We start from the raw sequence: 19,423 nt of genomic DNA, 5'->3' as shown, positions 1-19,423 counted from the left end.
ACTTAAGAAAACATTCTGGTTGTACCCAACTCTGTAAGATGTATTAATCAACCTTTGGTGAAGTTTGACGTAAGTTTATTTCAGAAGAACTTACTTTCAGTGAGTTGGCCTCACTCTGCCATAAAATTAAACCACAATTTTCCTTTTACAAGAAAACAAAACCTGAACACTCACCAGTGTCAACAGGGCTTGCATTCAACGTTTCACTGGCTGAAAAGCTGCCAGTGGAAATTGTTGAAGTTACATCACAGGGTATTTGTTGCATGAAAGCCTCTGAACCTGGTACTTCCTAGGATAAAGCAACACACCTATTACAGTGTATTCACACGTTCAGAAGTAAAGCTATAAACACACACATTTCATTCTGAGCTCAGGTCAAGTGTAGGAGCCTTCATGTTTTGCCGTCAGGCAAATACAGATTCATCCTTGCTCAGTACAAGACATTCACACCCCATGTCCCAGGCACTTCACTCCCCAACAGCCCCCTCCCCTCCCACTCACACACACACACACACACACACAGTTATAAAGCCTCTCAGAACTGCATACAAATCATGACACCTGGAAGATTGTTTTATCTCCCGGTGGTCAGATTTGGCTATTTTTCATCACAGACCCACTTCAGTAGAATTGTGGATCTCAGAGGGACATACATGCAAAACATTAAAAAGTCATGAGCTTTACAAGTACTTGCAATATTGAGGTTTTTGCGTACAGGAGACTTAAAATCTAATTCTGTGAAATTAAAATACACAAAACCCTCTAAAGCATTATCTTCCTTAATTTTAAGGTAAGCTCTACAAAGTCGTGAAGCAGACAATGAGGGTTCCTGTGCTTCAAAATTTTGAACAATTAGATACGAACAATTCTTTTCAAACTCTGACTTAAATGTGCCCTAAGAAAATAAAAAATCTTCATTATGTACTAATTTATACAAATATATTGAACATACTCATACAAAATATTTACATCCTAAGACACTTTTATATATATATGTAATACACGCATGTTTTAAATACTGTTATCTCCTAAAAAAATGATGGAATCTTTGGGTGAGAGAAAAGAGGGAGATTGGTGCTGATTTTGGCAAGATTTTTAACAGTCTGACAATATTCTATGATCCCAGTTTGGATGCTGCAACCTGGACGGATGGACAGTAAGAAGGGTAAAAAAAACTGGCTTTAAAAACCTGGCTGGATAATCAGGCTCAGAGGTCAGTGATTGCAGGGTTACACACTCTGTGGAGGTGGGGAACAAGCACACAGGGCTCTGTCCTTGGCAATGAATGACCCAGAGGAGGTGACACCACGCTTTTTTATCAAATTTGCAGATACGTTAAGGCAGGAGGAGCATCCCATGCACCGAACAGCAGGGCTGGTATCCAGAGGGACCTCTGAGGCTGCCTCTACAGGAACGGCATGAAGGCAAATGCAAAGTCCAGCACGTGGGAAGGAAGGAGCCAGAGCACCAGTCCCAGCTGAGGCCTGCCTGGGGAAAAGCACTGTGAAAAAGGAGTCTCAGCAAGCTGAGTGTAAGCCCATGGTGTGCCCTGACAGAGGAGCAACAGCATCCCATGCTGTATGAACAGGAACAGAGCAGATCCATCACAGTGGTTATCTCTTTACTTGGTGCTTGTTTTACTGCTGCACCTAGAATAGTGCACCCACTCTTAGCCAACCAATATGAGAAAGATTACATCACAAAATAAAGAGTGAGGTATAGGATTATTTTGATGTGACCAACCGTATTATCAAGCCTGAATGATGGTCCAGAACATGTTCTAAGTCTCTCTCCGCCTTCAGCAGCAAGAACTGATGAATCTTGAGACACTTGAGAATCCTGGGACTGGGCTGAACACAAAAGTAAGAGAAGCAATAAGGAAAAAAGCAATTCTTGAGTTCATAGTGAGCAATGCACAGCAGAGGGCAGTAACACTCCACTGCTGCCGGCCTCACTCTTCGAGCACTGATTTTGCCCATCCTTAACCACTTTCCTCTCACCTACACACTTTTTGCTCCAGTATACCACCAATTTCATCAGCAACCTGTGGTTCTCCTTGACCAGCCTTCCTAAAATTTCTAACTACCCTGACTGCTCTCCACAGAGCAGGCAGGAAGAGCTCAAAATTCATGCTTTGGCATGATCAATCATTTCACTGGAGTGGGGGGAATCTTTTACAATCTACCATTACAGTAATTAAAAAGAAAATCAGACATTCTAAGTAAATCAGAGAACACAGAAACACTGAATTGCTTAACTACAGAATGACTACTACCATGGAACTGAGTCACTTTTGCCATAATGCTCTTACACATAAAAATAAGTGTGATCAGTATCTGTCCAAAAAAACCACCACAGCAGCAACCAGAAAACGCAATTTCTGCATTCAGTGCTGATAAGCACCTTCAAAGTTTGACAATTCTATGACTGCAAATTAATTGTCACAAACAAATACATATTCTTATTTCCAGTAATAGTTTTCAAGAAAGCAGTGCTAAGTATGAAACTGAAATGAACACAAGTGAAGTAGGTATGCTTTCTCCCAATTCTAAATAGGCTGCTAGTGACAGACATTTCATTCCAGCTTTCGTAAGACTCTCTACTTAAGCAGATCTAACTTTTTGTGAATCGTAACACAAGTTTGTACTTTGCGTATGCTGAAGCTCAGTTTCTTACCAGATGGCAAACTTTAGTGGTTCCATTTTTCATACTATAAAAAAATAGGGGATGTTTCCTCTGTAAAGCAACACCAGTAACATATTGATATGATGTCACAATAATAAAGATTGTGTTCTCAATAAATATGAAACATTTTGCAACTCATTTCAGGGAGAGGAAAAAAAAATCCAAGGTTTCTTATAGCCACTACAACCCAGTAGACTTCTAGGAGAAAGTACAAAACACGAAAGGAAATACATCTAAAATGCATTTATTTAGAGACCAAGTACTCTGCTCAAGTCTGCTCCTCTTCCTTGGAGCAGGATACAGGAGACAGAGGATCCTGAAAATGAGCGAGGCCTTCAAGAAAATTCCTTGAAGAAGCATGAGAACCGCAATCATCTAATCAATTACTATTTAAATATCTCCACAGAAGAAAAAGTGCGCAGTACAAGAGATTGCTAAACCTAAAATAATAACAAGGAGCAGTGTCTAGAAATGGCTGTCAAGACATTCAGAAACTAGAAATAGAGTATTTATTTTAAAATTTGATAAAAAAGTAAATGCTGGGACAAGCTACCACATAATTCTTTATTTTCTAATACCTTTCCATCAACATTAGAGATCCCTTTCTGAAAGAAGTTATTTTATTTTCCATAGACTATCGCTGTGATGGGCAGTAGTACAGGATACACTAGAGATGAGATTCAAGCATTTAATATTAATCTCTTGTATATAAATTCTATGGACAGCTATGTTACAAATGTTTCATTACTGTACTGTAAGAACCTGCATTGTTCTTGTGATATTAATACCAGCGATGAACAGTATCAATTTCATGCTACAAACCAAATTATTTAATTAAAATACATGCTCATATCCCATGATTTTATTATATTAATATCCTTAAAAATCCTGTATCTGGTGATTCATAAAGGAGGGTTTTTCTGTCTTCTCTCCTTCCTCTAAACTAATAGTGCAAGGTTCTTGTTCCTCACAGCGACATGGGACTTTCATGTTTTAACTTCTTGGCCACCACAGTGTCACAAAGAATTTATATTTAAAAGCTGAATCTGTAATATCCCAAATGTTGCTTTTTTTCCCCCCCAACAGAAATGGCAGTAAAATAGCAGCAATTGTTTTAGGGTGCAACTTGAAAGACAAATGACTGAAAGCCCAAACACTCAGTGAAGACAATGTAAAAACAAGGATTAGTCCAAATCCAGGCATGTAGACAAACAACAATAACAGCTAAACTGGTAATAGAAAAGACAGTCTGTTGAAATGCTGAATAATGGACAAATACTTGGGATTACTAAAAATAAATTGAAATATTCTTGGAGTAACATCCCCATAGAGAGTAGCAACACATGAAGATAATCACATCTGGACCACTGCTCTGGAACCAATGCAGATGAATAAAGAGAGACAAGCCTGTTGATACGTCCTGAAGGAGAACGGTGGAAGAAGTGTATGTATCAAACCTAGTCACTAGTTCCAGGCTGACTTCCTAAGGAAATTAGGTTAATGCCATCAAACTGCCTGTCTCATCTGCAGGGTTATTCTGCAAATCCCTATTAACAGTTTGAATTCTATTAGCCCATTCTAGCCAAAGAGGATTGGAAAGAACATCAAGTGTCCAAAGTTCCCAACTCATCCTATCATGCATCCATGGCATGTAAAAGAGCAATTCAGATTTTAGCCTCACTCAATGCAACATCACTTTAGCAAAATTACCTGTCCTCTGGCTGCAACCAGCTGATCAGTTGGTGCAGCACTTGCAACCACTCAATACTGAGAACAGGGATTCATCCTCACCTAACCACAAGAAGTCCTTATGACCCATTTTACATTCAGACATGCCTGCCACTAAATTTGAGAGGGTTAAAGTCATCTTTCTTCCTGTAATAACTGAAGAAAGAAATACAGCTAATTATAGACTTTTTTAAAAAACTGCCTGTTACCCAAGGCAGCTTCCTATCAAAGGAAACTCACTTTTGTTGATAAAGCATCTGCATGTAAAAAGCAGATTTACCAACTTTATCTTTTTATCTTTGATGTCTAATTTGAACAAGCATGTGAGCAGTGACCAAGGATTTGTACACAGCTAGTGGTTCTGGAATCATGAAAGCAGTACAACTCATAAGTTGTAAAGACTTACATTATTTGGTCAAAGGCTGAAACCACCAAGAGCATAACTTCAAAGAACAAGGTCAAAGACCACACAAAGCACTCATTTGCTCTTACCTATAGAGATACAATTACATCTTGAAAACATGGCAAAAACGCAAACATGTTCTGGTAAGAATCAAGTAGCAAAAAAAATTTGAAAACCAAATGAAATAAAAAATCATAAGCAACAACCTAAAATGAACCTTAAATTTTCCTTTCAGAAACTTTGTATTTAAAGTGCAAGGGATTGTAGATTTACTTGCTGAAATACCACACTAGTTACTGAAAATACCAGAGAGAGCGCCATAGCCTACACGTTATCAAGATTATTGCCGGCACTTTGGTTGCAGATCTGCTCAAGAGGGCAATCCTCTTAAACACAATCACAGAAAGCTTTCGGTTTTTTCTTTTAATATAGAAGTTCACATAAAGTTTCCTAATCCTCTTACATAAACTATTGCATTGTTCATATACAATACTCAATGTAAGAAGACACTACACCAAGTTATTTTATATTAATTTGGTAACAGCTGCTCTAGCAATGCTTTTACAACTTACCCAGACAGATACAAGTCTTTTCTTCAAATACTGTTAAAAGGCAAAATGATTTTATGATAATTTAAGTTTAAATATAGATATACTTCAAAAGGGGCATTCTGAGAAATAAAGAAACTGCTGAAGGAAAATGAGTGTATATGTATTCATTCAAAACAACTATAATTCCAAGTAAATCCGACTGAATTGGAAATGAAGTCTCAATGCAAATTAAATGAAAAATTAAAGCTTAGGGCCAGTGGTGAAATTTCTAGCAAAACCAGGAGATGCGTACTACACAGTTGTATTGCTCGTAACAATGAGCATATGAAGGCTACCTAGCTTCTGGGAACTCCTCTGCAGCTCCAGTAATATTTCAGATGGATACTGAAAACTGTACTGGATCATGCAACGCCATCACCTTGTAAAAAGCTTCAAACTGCTTTAGCAAATGTTTTACAAACTAGTCATCTTTGTCCTTTTATAAAGCCAGCCAAGTTACCCATAATATGTTTGGCAGGTTTCAATGTCCCTGAAACAAAATTATTTTGAACATTCACAAACCACTTTCTAGCAAAAACCTTTTTGCTGATAACCAAAACAACTTGTTTTATTTTATGGAATCCAAATAACTTTGCCACCTATGGACATGGCCTATCCTCAAAGGTGTTCTTGTTCAATAAAAGCTCTTCACAGACAGACAAGAACAGAGCTAAAGCAGTCCTTACAAGACTGCACTGTTCCTTTTGACATACTCAGTGGAGCATGTTAAAAGCCTATGGTGGCTACTGGAAAGGGTCAAAGCAGAATGGGCCTGTCCTGAATACTAGCTATGCACAGACTTTTCCTAGTCAGGAGACCCCTCACAGCTACTTGAAAATTCTGGTGTCTGGCTCAACTCTAGCACTGTGTTAGTCTCACAAGCTGAGAGTCAAGCCTAATGCACTGTGAGCTGATAGTCACAACTTCCTAATTAAATAGACATTGCACATACAAAATAATTACCTGTAACTAAACAAGGCAACAGGACACAAGGAAATGGAATAAAGCTGCATTAGGACAAGACTGGACATTAGGAAAAGGTTTCTCACTGAGAGGGCAGTCAGTCATTGGGACACATTCCCCAGGAAAGTGATCATAGCATTAAGGCCATCAGAGCTCAAGGAGCAACTGGACAATACTCTTAGTCAATGGTTTTGTTTTAGGTAATCCTGGGAGAATCAGGAAGTTGGACTCGACCCTTATACGTCTCAGGTCTCTCAATTTGATATATTCTACGTTTCTCAATTTTTATGTCTGTCACATCTAAGACATGATTCTTTCAAAGTTTTTTTGAACTGACAATGACCTTAGCCTTCTATTTTTTGTCTCAACCATATTTTTAAGTAATTTCTTACATACACTGATCTTTCAGAGGATATCTAAATCAACACACTAACACTCCAGAGGCCTTTTTAAGCACTGATTTCCTTTGTATCACTACAAGAATCATTGGGTATTGAATCAGGAACACCACTGGTCTGCCCAAAACAGGTTCCCACCTGCAAGACCTGCAAACCTTTACAATTCTAAAAGTTACAGATGAAAAGGACATGCCTTGGACAAGAAACTGTTGACTAGCAGTGTAGTGCAGTGTGGACTTGTTACTAGAATGGTAATGGATCACAAAAACCCGAAAGATAAAAACTCAGTCATTCTGAGACAAGTGCTTATTGAAACATCCTTTTTTACACTTAAAATTCAATAGCATTAAATAGCACTGCATGCTCTTTAACAACTCAGGTCATATTCTACAAATAAACAGCAGTAAAATCAGCAATGCTGAATGGTGTTCACAAAACTCCTTGAAGGAAGAGGATTTCCTCACCTGAATCATATGAAGTTTCAGCAGCCATCATCAGCAATTCTTGCAATAATCTCCCTGATGGATTAGTTTGCCTTGGACTTCCATTGGAGGCTTTTCCTTCATAGTTTGTTATACCCAAAGGAGAGGTGCCTTCATGAAGAGCACGACTGTGATGCTTCACACATGCAAACTCCCCAGAGGCTGAAATCAGAGAAGTTTCTCCAGTACCAGCATCTGTTTTATCTGAATTTAAAACATTTGTAATCAGTTTGGGTATAGAAAAGAAGTGCTTTGCACGTCATGAGGAACATTAAGATGCACATTCTATTCTACAGAAATAACCTGCTGAATTTGCATGGTCCCCATTTTAATGAATTTAGTTGTATCACATCAGTAAACACATTTGCATCACAGTCTATGGATTATACAGGCTGAAAGATTATACAGATCATAGACTTCTCAAAAACTAATTCCTAACTCCACCAAAGCATTTCTTCAAAAAAAAATTCAAACAAATTTTTCCACATAGCAAATCCAACAAAACTTTCAGTAACTTCTCCAGATCCAGAGGCAATGTAACTTCTCTGCTCTGGTTTAAAGATTTCTTTCTCTACAACCTGGCCTGTGAAACAGCCCTTTTTGGCCACCCAACCCAGTAAAAATCTCAAGTTTTTACCACCTACCATGACCAATGGTTTGGTAATACAGGAATAAATCACGTGTGGATCATAACAGTATTATACAGCCAAGTGTAAGTTACTAAGCCAAGTGCTTTTGGGAACATAAATATATTCCTCAGTCAAAACCTTACCCAACAGAACCTGCTATCTAATCAAGATACCAAATTGGTCAAACAAGAATTACTCTGTATAAACTGATGCTGACTAACATTAATTACTTTTCTTTAATTGAAGGATGTCTCATATCAGCTGTTTCATTATTTTGCTCACAATGAATGCCAGCCTGACAGGTCTATAATTACTCAGATTGTTCTGTTGAGCCCTTTTAAGAACACAACATAAAAAACTTTGTAAAATATGCATTACATTCTAGATGTGAAGAGACCTTGAAAAAAAAAATTAAATGTTTACCTTTAGAAAACATGAGTTTGTTGTACCTGTTAATTAATGTTCCTTATAGAGAATTGCAAAGCATTGGCTGCAGACTGTAACAAATATATTTATAAAATTATAACTGCTCTTCAAATTTTTTTTTTGCAATGAGTGTTTTTTAACTAGAAAAAACAACATAAAAAGATGGCCTAAAAGTTTCTGTAGAAGCTTGATACTAACATCTTACTTGAAAGATTTCACAGTCACTTTCCTGGTATGCTCAAAAGGTAAACACTCAAACAAAATCTACCAACTTCTCTTTTGAGTTATTGTACAACTGCCTATTAACACAGACCCTGCCCAAAAGAAAAATCAACAAGGAACTAACATCATGGAACAACCATGAATTCTGTTCTCCTGGTGAAATTTTGTTTAAATTATGATTTTCTAGACAGACACTCACAGGATAAACTTTTCTGAACTACAACTCACTTTGCTAGTTTTTAAGTTATACCTTAAGAATAGCAAAAATATCAGCTATTATTTCCTAATAATCTCGAAGATTATATTCCTCCAATCTACTCATAACAGCATTTATTATATATTTTGTACATTACCTGAAAAAGAGAGGCTGCAACTTTTTGGTGTGTCTATCTCTGGTATAACACTAAGTTCATGTTGTTGCAAACCAAGCCCTAACTTGACTTTTGTCACTGGTGGTTTGGAAGATCTCCGCTTCTCTCTACAGAGAACTTTCTCAGATTGGTCTGTAAAACAAAGTTGAGTATGTTGCAATAATATGGGTACACACACGCACATATCTCAAATTAACTTGGAGAGATGGAAGAGAACTCCAGCTCAGCTGTAAGCCAATAAAAATTATAATGAAAAATAACACACAGCCTTACCAGTTTGCTCAACTGGACCAATGCACCAAGAAATCGTTTCACTTCTGTGAAATTTACTCCTGCCACAATTCTCTTGCTGGTAGTTTTCTGAGACTTGGAGAAAGTCAGTTCTATTAATCCAGTCAGGCTTTTGTGCCTCTGTCCCTTCTTCATTTGGGCACATACGTTTCACCTGAGAAGGGGGGAAGCAGTTTTATGTAAGATTATATTTATACTAATTTATCAAACAAGCATTTTTTCTTGTGTGTATTCCACATAGGACAATATTGAGCATGTTGAGAAAGCAGTTTGAGTACACAGGATACTGGACAGATCTGCTTAGCTCACAAAAACATTTGGACATAGAGGAATTGTACTTAGCTCTACAAACCGAATGTGCTAAAACTCAATTAGTTACATTTTCAAGGCCTTTGTGAGATTAGATCAGAGTACTCATCATTTTTACCAGAAACAATTTCTGAAAAGTCTGCTTTTACTCTTTCAGCTCCTGAATTCAAGAATTTTAGATGTTTGGAGGCTGCAAAAATCAAAAGACAGGAACTCTACAGGGAACAGTTATTCTTCTAAGATGGCTTCAGTTGAAAAAAAAACACAAGGGAAGGCAAAAGGAGGCTCTTTAGAAGCTCAAGAATAAACTTGGATCCTTCTTCTGTTACTGAGAAACAAGCAAATTACAAGTCAAGACTGCAGCTGCCAAACCAATTTCCTAGTGAGTACACACAAAAAGACAAGCTTTAAAAATAATCTATTCAAGATGCTTATGATATCCTTTCAGGTACTGTTTAAGTCTTTTTAATACAAGGGCTATTTCACACATAGAGGTGCATTTATAGTTAAGAAGACAACTCTACCTACAGGAATTTCAGACAACATAACAATTTCAATAGGCATTATGCTCAGAGACCAAGCACGGACGTTCACAGTATTTCTGTTAGACTGAACAAAACTGCGCTCTTGGGGCTTACAGAGGAAAAGTACTGATTACAAATCACAAGTCCTAATTAAAATTTTCATTATGGTAAATCACTTGAAACTATCAACATGGGGTACTCTGTTAACTGGTAGCATTGACTCATAAGTTTGATCACCTCCTAGACGATTCCCCATGCAAAGTGTTTGTAAAGCTTACCTGCTTGTTTAGAAATTCTTTCAAAGCCTCTTGCTGTCTCTGCATCTGCTCCTTCAATTTCTCTTGCTTCTGTAAAAGTAGTTGTTCCTGTATTCTCCGTTTAGAAAGAAGAGCTTCTCTTTGTGCATCTAGCTGTTCTTGCAATTCTTTCAAATACTTTTGCTGAGCTTGGATGCTTTCTGATGAGGCCAACACTCTGTCCCTTAAATTCAATATACCAGAATAATAATTTAACAAAGATGCATCTCCTGGTTTTGATATCAATAATTCCTCAACACCCTGGGCTTTAGATTCTTCATGTGCTAGAATCATGGGTTCAGAAGAACTGAACAGTTGATCAGGGCTTGTTCCGCTGCTGCTCTCTACAGATCCCTGCTGACAGGCTAAAGGATCAGCCAAGGCTGATCTCCTTGTTGCTGGCATGAGGGATGTCTTAAATGGATGCTCTTCTCCAACTTCTGTCTCTTTCTGATAGTTAAGTATCTTCTGAGCTAACTCTTCAGAGTGCACTGTTTCTGAAAACTCAGAGGAACTTTCTGCAGGCAACACAAATCTAACATGTTGTCGCTGTGCTTCTGGTTGTGTTCTTACTGCAGTGACTTCTTTCCTGACTGACCCTGATGGCAACTGGGACTGGGATGGCTCTCTGATGTGATTACTGGCAGTTTTGAACATTCCCACTTGTTCCTGTGAAGGACAGTCACACAGCAAGTCAAACTCTCCATGCTTCGATTTTGATGCTTCTGAAAACTGCACTGATCTTCCAGGACAAATGTTATGCATTTGCTCTGCCTGCTTCTGTGAAGATGGTTTTTCCAACAGACGCAACGCTCCTGAAAATGCAGGTAATGACTGCGCATATTCTTGGGTATTGACTTGTTCCAATGCCTGGGATTGTGTTGGCTGTGCTCCTTGCCTCTCTAGGAGTGGCTCTGAGACAGGATCTAAATTAATGGATTTTGTTTCCATTGAGCTCAGAGGTGTTGCAAAAGTAGACAAGTACCTTTGCTTCAGTGTATTCTGATACTCCTGTAGATGCTTTCTAGCTTCTTCAATGGTCTGTTTGTGCAACCTGAACAGAGTGAAAACATGAATCTTTTCAGAGCAGTGCAAAAAGAAACATCAATTTCAATAACCAAAGCAATTCCAATTACTTTGAACAGGCATTCCATAAAGACACTTCACAGTCCATAAAGACGCTTACCTTTTTTGCTGCAGAAGGCGTTGTTGAAAATTACGGATCATCCGTATATGACTGTCTTCTCTTGGACTCCTGGTGTCTGATGCAGTAGTCTAATCAAAATAAAATAATTTTAATTGCACATATACAACTAACTCACAGAATACTATTATGGCAACAACCATAAGCTGTGTGTTCTTCCTCCTAAGTTTACAGAAGCCACTGGGTACCACCATGTTTGAAGTCTGTGAGATTTCAGCCTGAGGCAATGAAGCTAAAGGAGTTTCTAGAACGGATGGCCCACAGCTACAGTCTCTCTCTGCACACACCATCAAAGTCAATGGTGCTTACAGCAGCTCAGCCTAAAGAGGTAAATATACCCTGCAAACTCAGGGAGCAATGAGCCAATACAGCTGCACTTCCAAGGCAATCAGACTCTCAAAAGAGCACAGGTTGTGCAAATGAATCAAGATTTTATATATAAAGAAGATTACTTTCCTTCAACATCCTCCATAAATTCCTCTTCTTTAAGTAGCTGTTTGAGATTTAAACAGACAGACAGAGGCAGATTTTTGCGATTTTTTTTCCAACTATGATTTCTTTTTTCCTTCTTGAAAAGCGTTATGTCTACATGCCTTCATCATTATGTTACTCTAATCAGATTTTACTAACAGGCATTATAAACAGACGTGCTGTCCCTTGGACTATAGAGAGACAATACAATAGCAAAAATCACAGAATCATAAAATAACAGAATATCTGAGTTGAATGGGACCTACAAGGTCATCAAAGTCCAGTTCTTGGCCCTGCACAGGACCATCCCCAAGAGCCACAACATGTACCTGAGAGCACCATCCAAACACTTCTTGAACTCAGAGGCTTGGTGCTGTGACCACTTCTCTGGGAGCTGTTCCAGTGCCCAACCACCCTCTTGGTTAAAAACCTTTTTCATAGCGTCTAACCTAAACCTCCCCTGACACAGATTCATGCCACTCCTTCAGGTCCAGTGATACCATGTGAAATAAAGCTTGTACACTAGAAAAGGAAGCTTTTATACATACAAACTTCTAATTCACAGCCTAAGAAATAAAAATTGTCTTGATTGATATAGTTTAAAATTGGTAAACGGTGTTCTTTATTTTTATTGTAATAGTAACTAAAAACCTACACACAATTTTCCATAATTCTTCACCTCATGTTCCATTTGGTTCTGCTGATCTGTGGAAGGGAGACTGTGGCTTTGCACCAGCTGACCTTGCTCTTCCTCTTCTTTTTTTTTCTTAGCCTCCTCCAAACAGGTTTGCATTTGGATCTTCAGATAATCAGCCTCCAAAAGAGCTTTCTCTTCCTCAATTTTTTTAATCAAGGTCAGCTGCTCCTGTTTCTGTTTCTCTATTTCCTCATTCTATTGAAAAGAAAAATGAGGGGGAATCTCTAGAACTGAATGATGAAGAAACCAGACTGCTCACACACCACCACCACACACAAACCTTTGTTTCAAATTACAGAAGAAATTCTATTGCTTGTGACAGGTATTTCCAAATTGCAACAGGCCTTTAAAAGCAGTTCCGAAGTTTACAGGAATAACTTTGTTTTACTGGCTCAACGTCTCTAACAATCCCTAATCCATTTACTATTGCATTATTACCTGTTCTCAAATTAATAAGATGAATAAAATCAGATTTCCATTCAAGATACGTTATCACTTTCCAAAGACTGCAAAAGAAGTCCTTTTCTTAAAGTTACTTGAGAAATCTATTTTGAATTTCACTGAGTTTTTCATCAGTGTTGAACATATTTAAACGCTTATTCAAGCTTTACAAAAGCTTCTAAAATAGCTAATATATAACCACTTTGAGAGTAGTCCATAAACCTCTGAAGTAGTCTGTTTATTCTCTTTCCATGTACCTATCAGCTACAATTCACTTAGATCCACACTTAGTAACAGCATATGTGCTTTTAGAATGAAAGCAAAGAAAAATTTTGAAGTACTGGCAAAGATGAAGTGGACAACAGCCTTTAATGACAATCTGAATGGGGATGTCAGGAAAAGCAATCCAAGAAAAAGCTGGGCCTGAGAACAGCTTTGTGGACACAGCAACCTGTACACCTGGCCAGGTGAAAAGTGGGAAGAAATGAAGGTGAAAGAAAGTAGCCACACTTTCATAAAGGATTTGTTGCTTGGTTTTTTTCCTAAAATATTACTATTTTGTCAAATTTTTGTTTCCTTTATTTCTGAATGTAAACTCCACAATTTAAGGCTGCACTTAGACCCAAATTTCAACTTTTAACTGGTAAACCACCACATAACAGCTGGTAGGTCTGTCTCTAGGGATACAACAAAAATTAAAATACAACGAAACACATACACAATACATATAATGAATAATACACAAAGTTACTACTTGTTAAATATAATAGACATAGCATTCCCAGGGACACAAAAAACTTTCTGCATCTGCTTCCTAGATAACCAGAAAAAAAATTACTCAAGGTTTGTATGCTTTTCCTGTCACTCTAAACACAATCCCATAGACTTTCCTACATTATTACACAGGGTTAATAAAGTTTTCAGAGTTGTATATTGCTGACTATATCCTCCCTTCACAAAACAAAGGTATTCATGTACAGCTGGGATTCTCATTTAACCATGGTTGCATCCCTTGCCTACAGCACTTGTTAGATTTGAAGGAACTGGGGGTTTCCACTCTATTCTAAATTTCAGCTACAGCTTTGCTGTTTTTGAAAAGTATAAAAAATGTTACAGTAAAAGTTTAAATGTTAAGAGCACCTATAGCTGCTGTATAACCTGAAACATTTTAAAGTCCTCTGTAAATCATTTTTTTTACACTACAACTGAGATAGGAATAAATACAAACACACTTACCCACTTCTGTCTCTCCTCTTCTATTCTAATTTTAGCTGCCTCTTCCATTCTGGTTTTAGCTGCTTGTTCTTGAGGATGGATTAGAACTGACTTTTCACCTGCAACTGTATTTTCCAACATTTTCATAGGGTCTAAAATATACATGTTATTTGGTGTAATTGCAGTCAGAGCGAGCCTTGGATCTTCTTTACATCTTGCTTTACAGTTTCCCAATATCTTTAAACAAATGCATAAGCTGCTCTTGAAAAGATCTTTATTTTACTACTCTGCCTGTCTCCATAATCTGGGAAATCAGTTTTTTATATTATTTAAGTCTTTAATGGCCCTTTATTATGTGTCTTTCTTGAAGACACAGTAATGTCCCAGCTTCAATGAGACCAAAAATTACTTTTAACAGATTACTTGGGAGCCCAAGAGCAAGATCATCCTGAAGAATCAAAAGCCACACATTAACCTCTTGGAACAAAGAGGGTCTAAAACTGGCAGTCACTGGGCAAATGATGTAACATTTAGCTATTGCACAAAAAGCAAGTCTCAATCCTGTACTGTTAGCTTCAATAGCAGCACATTTTCCCCAAGGCATGGTTTCACTCATGCTGCACTCTCCAATCCCTAGGCATTATGCTGGCATAGCCAAGTACATGATTGAACTAAATCACTTTATCTTGTTTAAAAAAACCCAAACAACCAAAACACCTGCCACAACTTGATGACTTTAAAACTTCAGAAATCCCACTCAGCATACAAGATCACCAACTTCAGCACTAGCCTAACCAGAAGTGCACCAAGGACAGACATGGGAAGTAACCCCAAGATGATTTGGCTACCAAACAAATTGCAATGTCTAATTGCTATAAATTTCAATTTTACAAAAAAGGCTTTTTGGAATGGTGCCTAAAAGCAGAGAAAACTAATCAGCTTATGCTTGTCTTGGGCATTTACAGCTGTGAATCTCCAAAGAAAGCAGCTTTTCCAGTTCAACAGGTACAAAACTTCAATGCCGACTTCTGCACTGAGAATTCTATCCCTGGAGGCAAAGACCTACTAAAGCATGGCAACACCAACAGTGACAACAATTTGGGTGAGATTTGAAGGATAGAAAGATATTCTGGACATCTGTTCTTTTCAAGATCTCAGTGGACAGGTTGGAGTTAAGAGCAAAAACCTCTCCTACTTGTGGTTGCAACAAATCCACAATGCCTTGTGGGCTCAGATAGGAAACTATATTTTCATTCACCATGACAAAACATTTAACACTGAAAGTTCATTAAACAGTTTTGCCATAGTCCCCCTGTACAAGTCTTTTTGCTCCTACACAACAAACTTATGATGCAAGTATGTACTACATACCTTTGGCTTCAGATACTGTAATTTTCTGCTGCTCCTTGTTAAGTTCTAAATCATACAATGGTCTCTCTTCACTAGCAATTGTGCCTGATTCAATAGTCTCAAATTCACTTTGACTCTCTTTCTCACTTTTTGATGTCCACTCCTCTTTTTGGCTTCTAATCTTGTTCAACAATTTCTTTAAGGCAAGTTTTGATCGAGGCTGGCAGGCTTCTCCTTCTTCATGCTCTATAAAGAATATATACTGTTAAGAGTTTTGGGTAATGAATATCTTCATATCATTAAAAAAAAAAATAACTATTTTTTTTATTGCTTACAGAGTTGGACAAATAGCTCAGGTATTTTTTTAAAATCTTAGCAGTATTTTCTCTTACCTGCAAGAGAAAAGCAGTAATGTGTCTCTGCAAGCTATAAAAGAAGGGCTAAGCTGGATGCAGTGTTTTACAGTCAAACTGTAGCAAAAATATGCAGTACTATCCCCACACCTGCCCTCTGTGTTGCATCAGCACTGGAAACACTATGCACCACAGACCGAACACCAGACTGTGCAACTCAAGGGATGCAGAAGCATTTGGCCAAGCAGCAAAGGTCACCGAGACACTTCTGGCTCACATCACATGACCCTGGACACACCACAAGCAAACAGGACACACTCATGCATCCGTTCCAGCCTACTCACAATATGCAGCAGCTCAGTCACAAACCTGAACATAAAGGACACACAATAAGCAGACTATAAGCTTTAACTTTGAAATACCTCAAACCACAAAATATTTAAGTTCACACAGCAGCATCAGTCCATAATTTATACTAATTATATAGGAATAATTATGGCTACTAACAGTGTAGTTTTTACAACTGAAAATTATTCTCGGTATACTAATGAACTGAAGCATATCAGAAAAAGATGTCACATTTTTCATTTTTAAATTCATAATCATTAGGTTATTATCATCTATGCTAAACATAAACCACATGATATTGAAATATTTTACATACATTAAGAAGTTTTACTAGTTAAAACATTTCAGTTATTACTCAAATTAATTTATTTGATATATTAGACTAATCTTTTCTAATACAAAATGGAAAGATTTAAGTTAAATATGAAGTTTAGAAGTTTTACTTTCTGGCTCATTAGGGACCTTCTCTTCTATCACATGTTCTGATTCTTGTTGAGTATCACAAGGAAACTCTGGTTGAGTGTCACAAGCAGATTCTTGCTCCAAAGAGATATCAAGATCATTATCTTGAGCTCTGTTAGAAGGGGCTGGCAAAGGTTGTGGCTCAAACCGCAAAATCAGGTCTCCTTTCATGTCTAATTCAAAGAACACAACAAAATAAAATGACCATTTGGAATACAAAGCAAACAACATTGCCAGACTACACTCACACACAGATCCCCAGGAAATTCAAGCATCAATAGGTTATTTCACAACAGATTCAATCCAACATTCTCCCCACCAAAATAGAATATTCAAAACTGTTTAGATCAATAGCCATCTATTCATTCAGACCCTCCACAGCAGCATCTACTAGAATATGCTATGTTTTTCAAAATAAAAGTTGATGGGATGAAAGGCTCATCTTTACACCAAAAGCAGCTCAAAGGAAAAATTACACACAATCCCAGTAACTTCATCGGGGAAAAGACACACCCTGACCTGGCTGCTCACAAGGCTGCCACAGAAGAGCAATCACATGGTCCAGGTGTGAAATCCCAGAACACTGCACAACAGGAATTCTCCCATGCTCACCTTAGTGACTGAGGAGGTTATTGCCTACAAGGGATGTGGGGCACAGGGGAAGATGGAATTGTATACTTGTTACTTAGGGGAGGAACCCAAGGCAGGGAAAGGAAAGGATCAAGTTAGTCAGGGGCAGAACAAGCATGAAATAAAAATATAAAATAGTGAGATAAAATGAGACAGTCAGTACACTCATCTGGCCATGCACTGTGCCTGACAGTCTGTTCTGTATTCTCACTAAATTCCACTTGTAGCTGTTTTCCAATGTGAGGAACACTGTATTTTGTATGCATGTGTGTGCATAGATATATAACGGCCAGCAACTGGAATGGCGACCAAAAGTCACAGGTGCACCTGTGTCTAAAGCACTACCACCTGCAGAGGTCATAATGAGTGCATTTAGGTGAGTATGAGTATCAGCATGCAGTGGCTAGCAAATCACAAGCCAGACTAGCCAGTAAGAATGGTAAGAGGCTCGGGAGTTATACATCAGGCAGCTGTAAGACTCGGCTGGGTATTGCAGAGGCCAGGGAATCTACAAGTTGCCTAGTGGAGGGATCAGGAGATCCAGCATTCAAGCCAGCTACAAAGGAGATGAAGGGATCCTAAGAAACCTGCCAGCACATGTGTGTGCATCTCCAAGATTACAAGAGGATCCAGGATCAGCTACTGGGCAGACTGAGTATGTAAGGTCAGTTCCAGGAATCCATTGCCTGTGCATGTCTGTGCATACACTCACATAACCAGCTGGGTCTGTGTAGCAACAACTGGAGTCGAGCAGCAGATCTTGGGGGTTCACATGCCCAGGACTCAGCAACTTCAAGATCAAGTCTTCTTGATCCTTAGAAGACTAAGGATCAAGGGCCAGCTGCCACGTATGAGTGAGTGTCTAAAGCTATTCACCAAGTGATCCATAGCACATATTTGAGCACATGTGCATCTGAGTGCATACACAAGTATGAGAGGTAACTGTAAGGCTCCAGACTCCAGGATGATCACTGGGTAGACTGGCTAAGACCTATGGAGGACCTGTAGTACAGCAGATAGAGAGGTGGGATACAGAGCGCAACTACTGGATAGATTGAGTGTCTAAGAACAACTGCTGGAGGGATCCATACCATATGGACAGACATATATCCCACTAATAGGCCTTCACCTTGATCAGCCAGAGCAGTAAACAGAAGGAGGCCATTTGTGCTGTCGGCACTTAATGCGAGTGCTGTTTTCCCTGCTGGCCCGCATGGCCCCCTGTGTGCATGTGCCCTGGAAGGCTGCTTGTGGTGTGCCTACTGTGAATACACACACGGCCTTGCCACCGGCTGGACCTGGGCAGAGGCAGCTGCAGCAGCCTCTCCTCTACTGGGTACCAGATTCAGCAACCTCCAACAAAGAACTTACTCCAGTCTTCATTGTACATTTCTTCAAACGCAGACTCCAGTTCTCTCTGCCTTTCTTCTTTTATTTCCATGCGTTTGTATGGTGGCACTGAAAGCTGAGGTGGCATCTGTGCGACAACCTGTCTCCTGCGCATCCGGTCCTGAGCTTGCATTTGCTCCAGTTCTTCCAGGAGCCTTTTCCTGTCCTTCAAGTATAAAGAAGGGATAACATAAACCTCCAGTGCTCACATTCAGACAGCCATGCAGCAGGACTGATACAAAATGCTTCCATTTGGTTACCATGATGTTTGTTTCATTTTTAACATTCAAAGTTAATCTTATTCTAGGGAGAAAGTACTTCCTTAGGAGAAGGCTGTATCAGACCTTTAGACATAGGAGTCATCAATACTAACTAGAAGATCTGATGTTAAATAAAGGATCAGACTCAACACCTGTAGGCCAACTTCCCTGAAGAAAATTAAATCTTCCGTTTTATAAGGTAAATGAGCACTTCTTTTGGCAAGTGACTTTTGCTAGTACATAATTCAGCAATTGCTACTTTTTAAGATGTAATCTATATACTCTT

General features: G+C 38.5%; 1 protein-coding gene and 1 non-coding gene across 11 annotated transcripts in view; both read right to left on the bottom strand.

Moving 5' to 3' along the window:
• The window catches only part of CEP295 (centrosomal protein 295), a 75,624-nt gene that overhangs the window by 11,935 nt on the left and 44,266 nt on the right, over window positions 1-19,423 (bottom strand). For 7 of the 10 annotated variants that reach the window (XR_004238184.1, XM_032099168.1, XM_032099162.1 and 4 more), the window contains exons 8-19: window positions 18,860-19,043; window positions 16,840-17,031; window positions 15,717-15,941; window positions 14,367-14,497; window positions 12,672-12,884; window positions 11,504-11,592; window positions 10,300-11,371; window positions 9,171-9,342; window positions 8,880-9,029; window positions 7,232-7,453; window positions 1,744-1,850; window positions 175-289 (exon numbers count right to left, since the gene is read on the bottom strand). Coding sequence is in view for 9 of the 10 variants with exons in the window: in XM_032099168.1 (XP_031955059.1) it covers window positions 175-289; window positions 1,744-1,850; window positions 7,232-7,453; window positions 8,880-9,029; window positions 9,171-9,342; window positions 10,300-11,371; window positions 11,504-11,592; window positions 12,672-12,884; window positions 14,367-14,497; window positions 15,717-15,941; window positions 16,840-17,031; window positions 18,860-19,043 (2,872 nt within the window). In the remaining variant the exon portion in view is untranslated. The remainder of the gene's footprint in view (window positions 1-174; window positions 290-1,743; window positions 1,851-7,231; window positions 7,454-8,879; window positions 9,030-9,170; window positions 9,343-10,299; window positions 11,372-11,503; window positions 11,593-12,671; window positions 12,885-14,366; window positions 14,498-15,716; window positions 15,942-16,839; window positions 17,032-18,859; window positions 19,044-19,423) is intronic. The other 3 variants (XM_032099161.1, XM_032099165.1, XM_032099166.1) reach the window with 3 other exon arrangements.
• On the bottom strand, window positions 534-617 carry LOC116440494. Its single transcript, XR_004238647.1, has one exon. It is a non-coding gene; the product is annotated as a small nucleolar RNA U2-19 (small nucleolar RNA).

The sequence above is a fragment of the Corvus moneduloides genome, chromosome 2 (genome assembly GCF_009650955.1).
Source record: "Corvus moneduloides isolate bCorMon1 chromosome 2, bCorMon1.pri, whole genome shotgun sequence".
Classification (NCBI taxonomy): domain Eukaryota; kingdom Metazoa; phylum Chordata; class Aves; order Passeriformes; family Corvidae; genus Corvus; species Corvus moneduloides.
The sequence above is the reverse complement of the archived record's forward strand: the minus strand, read 5'-3'. Positions and strand labels throughout refer to the sequence as shown.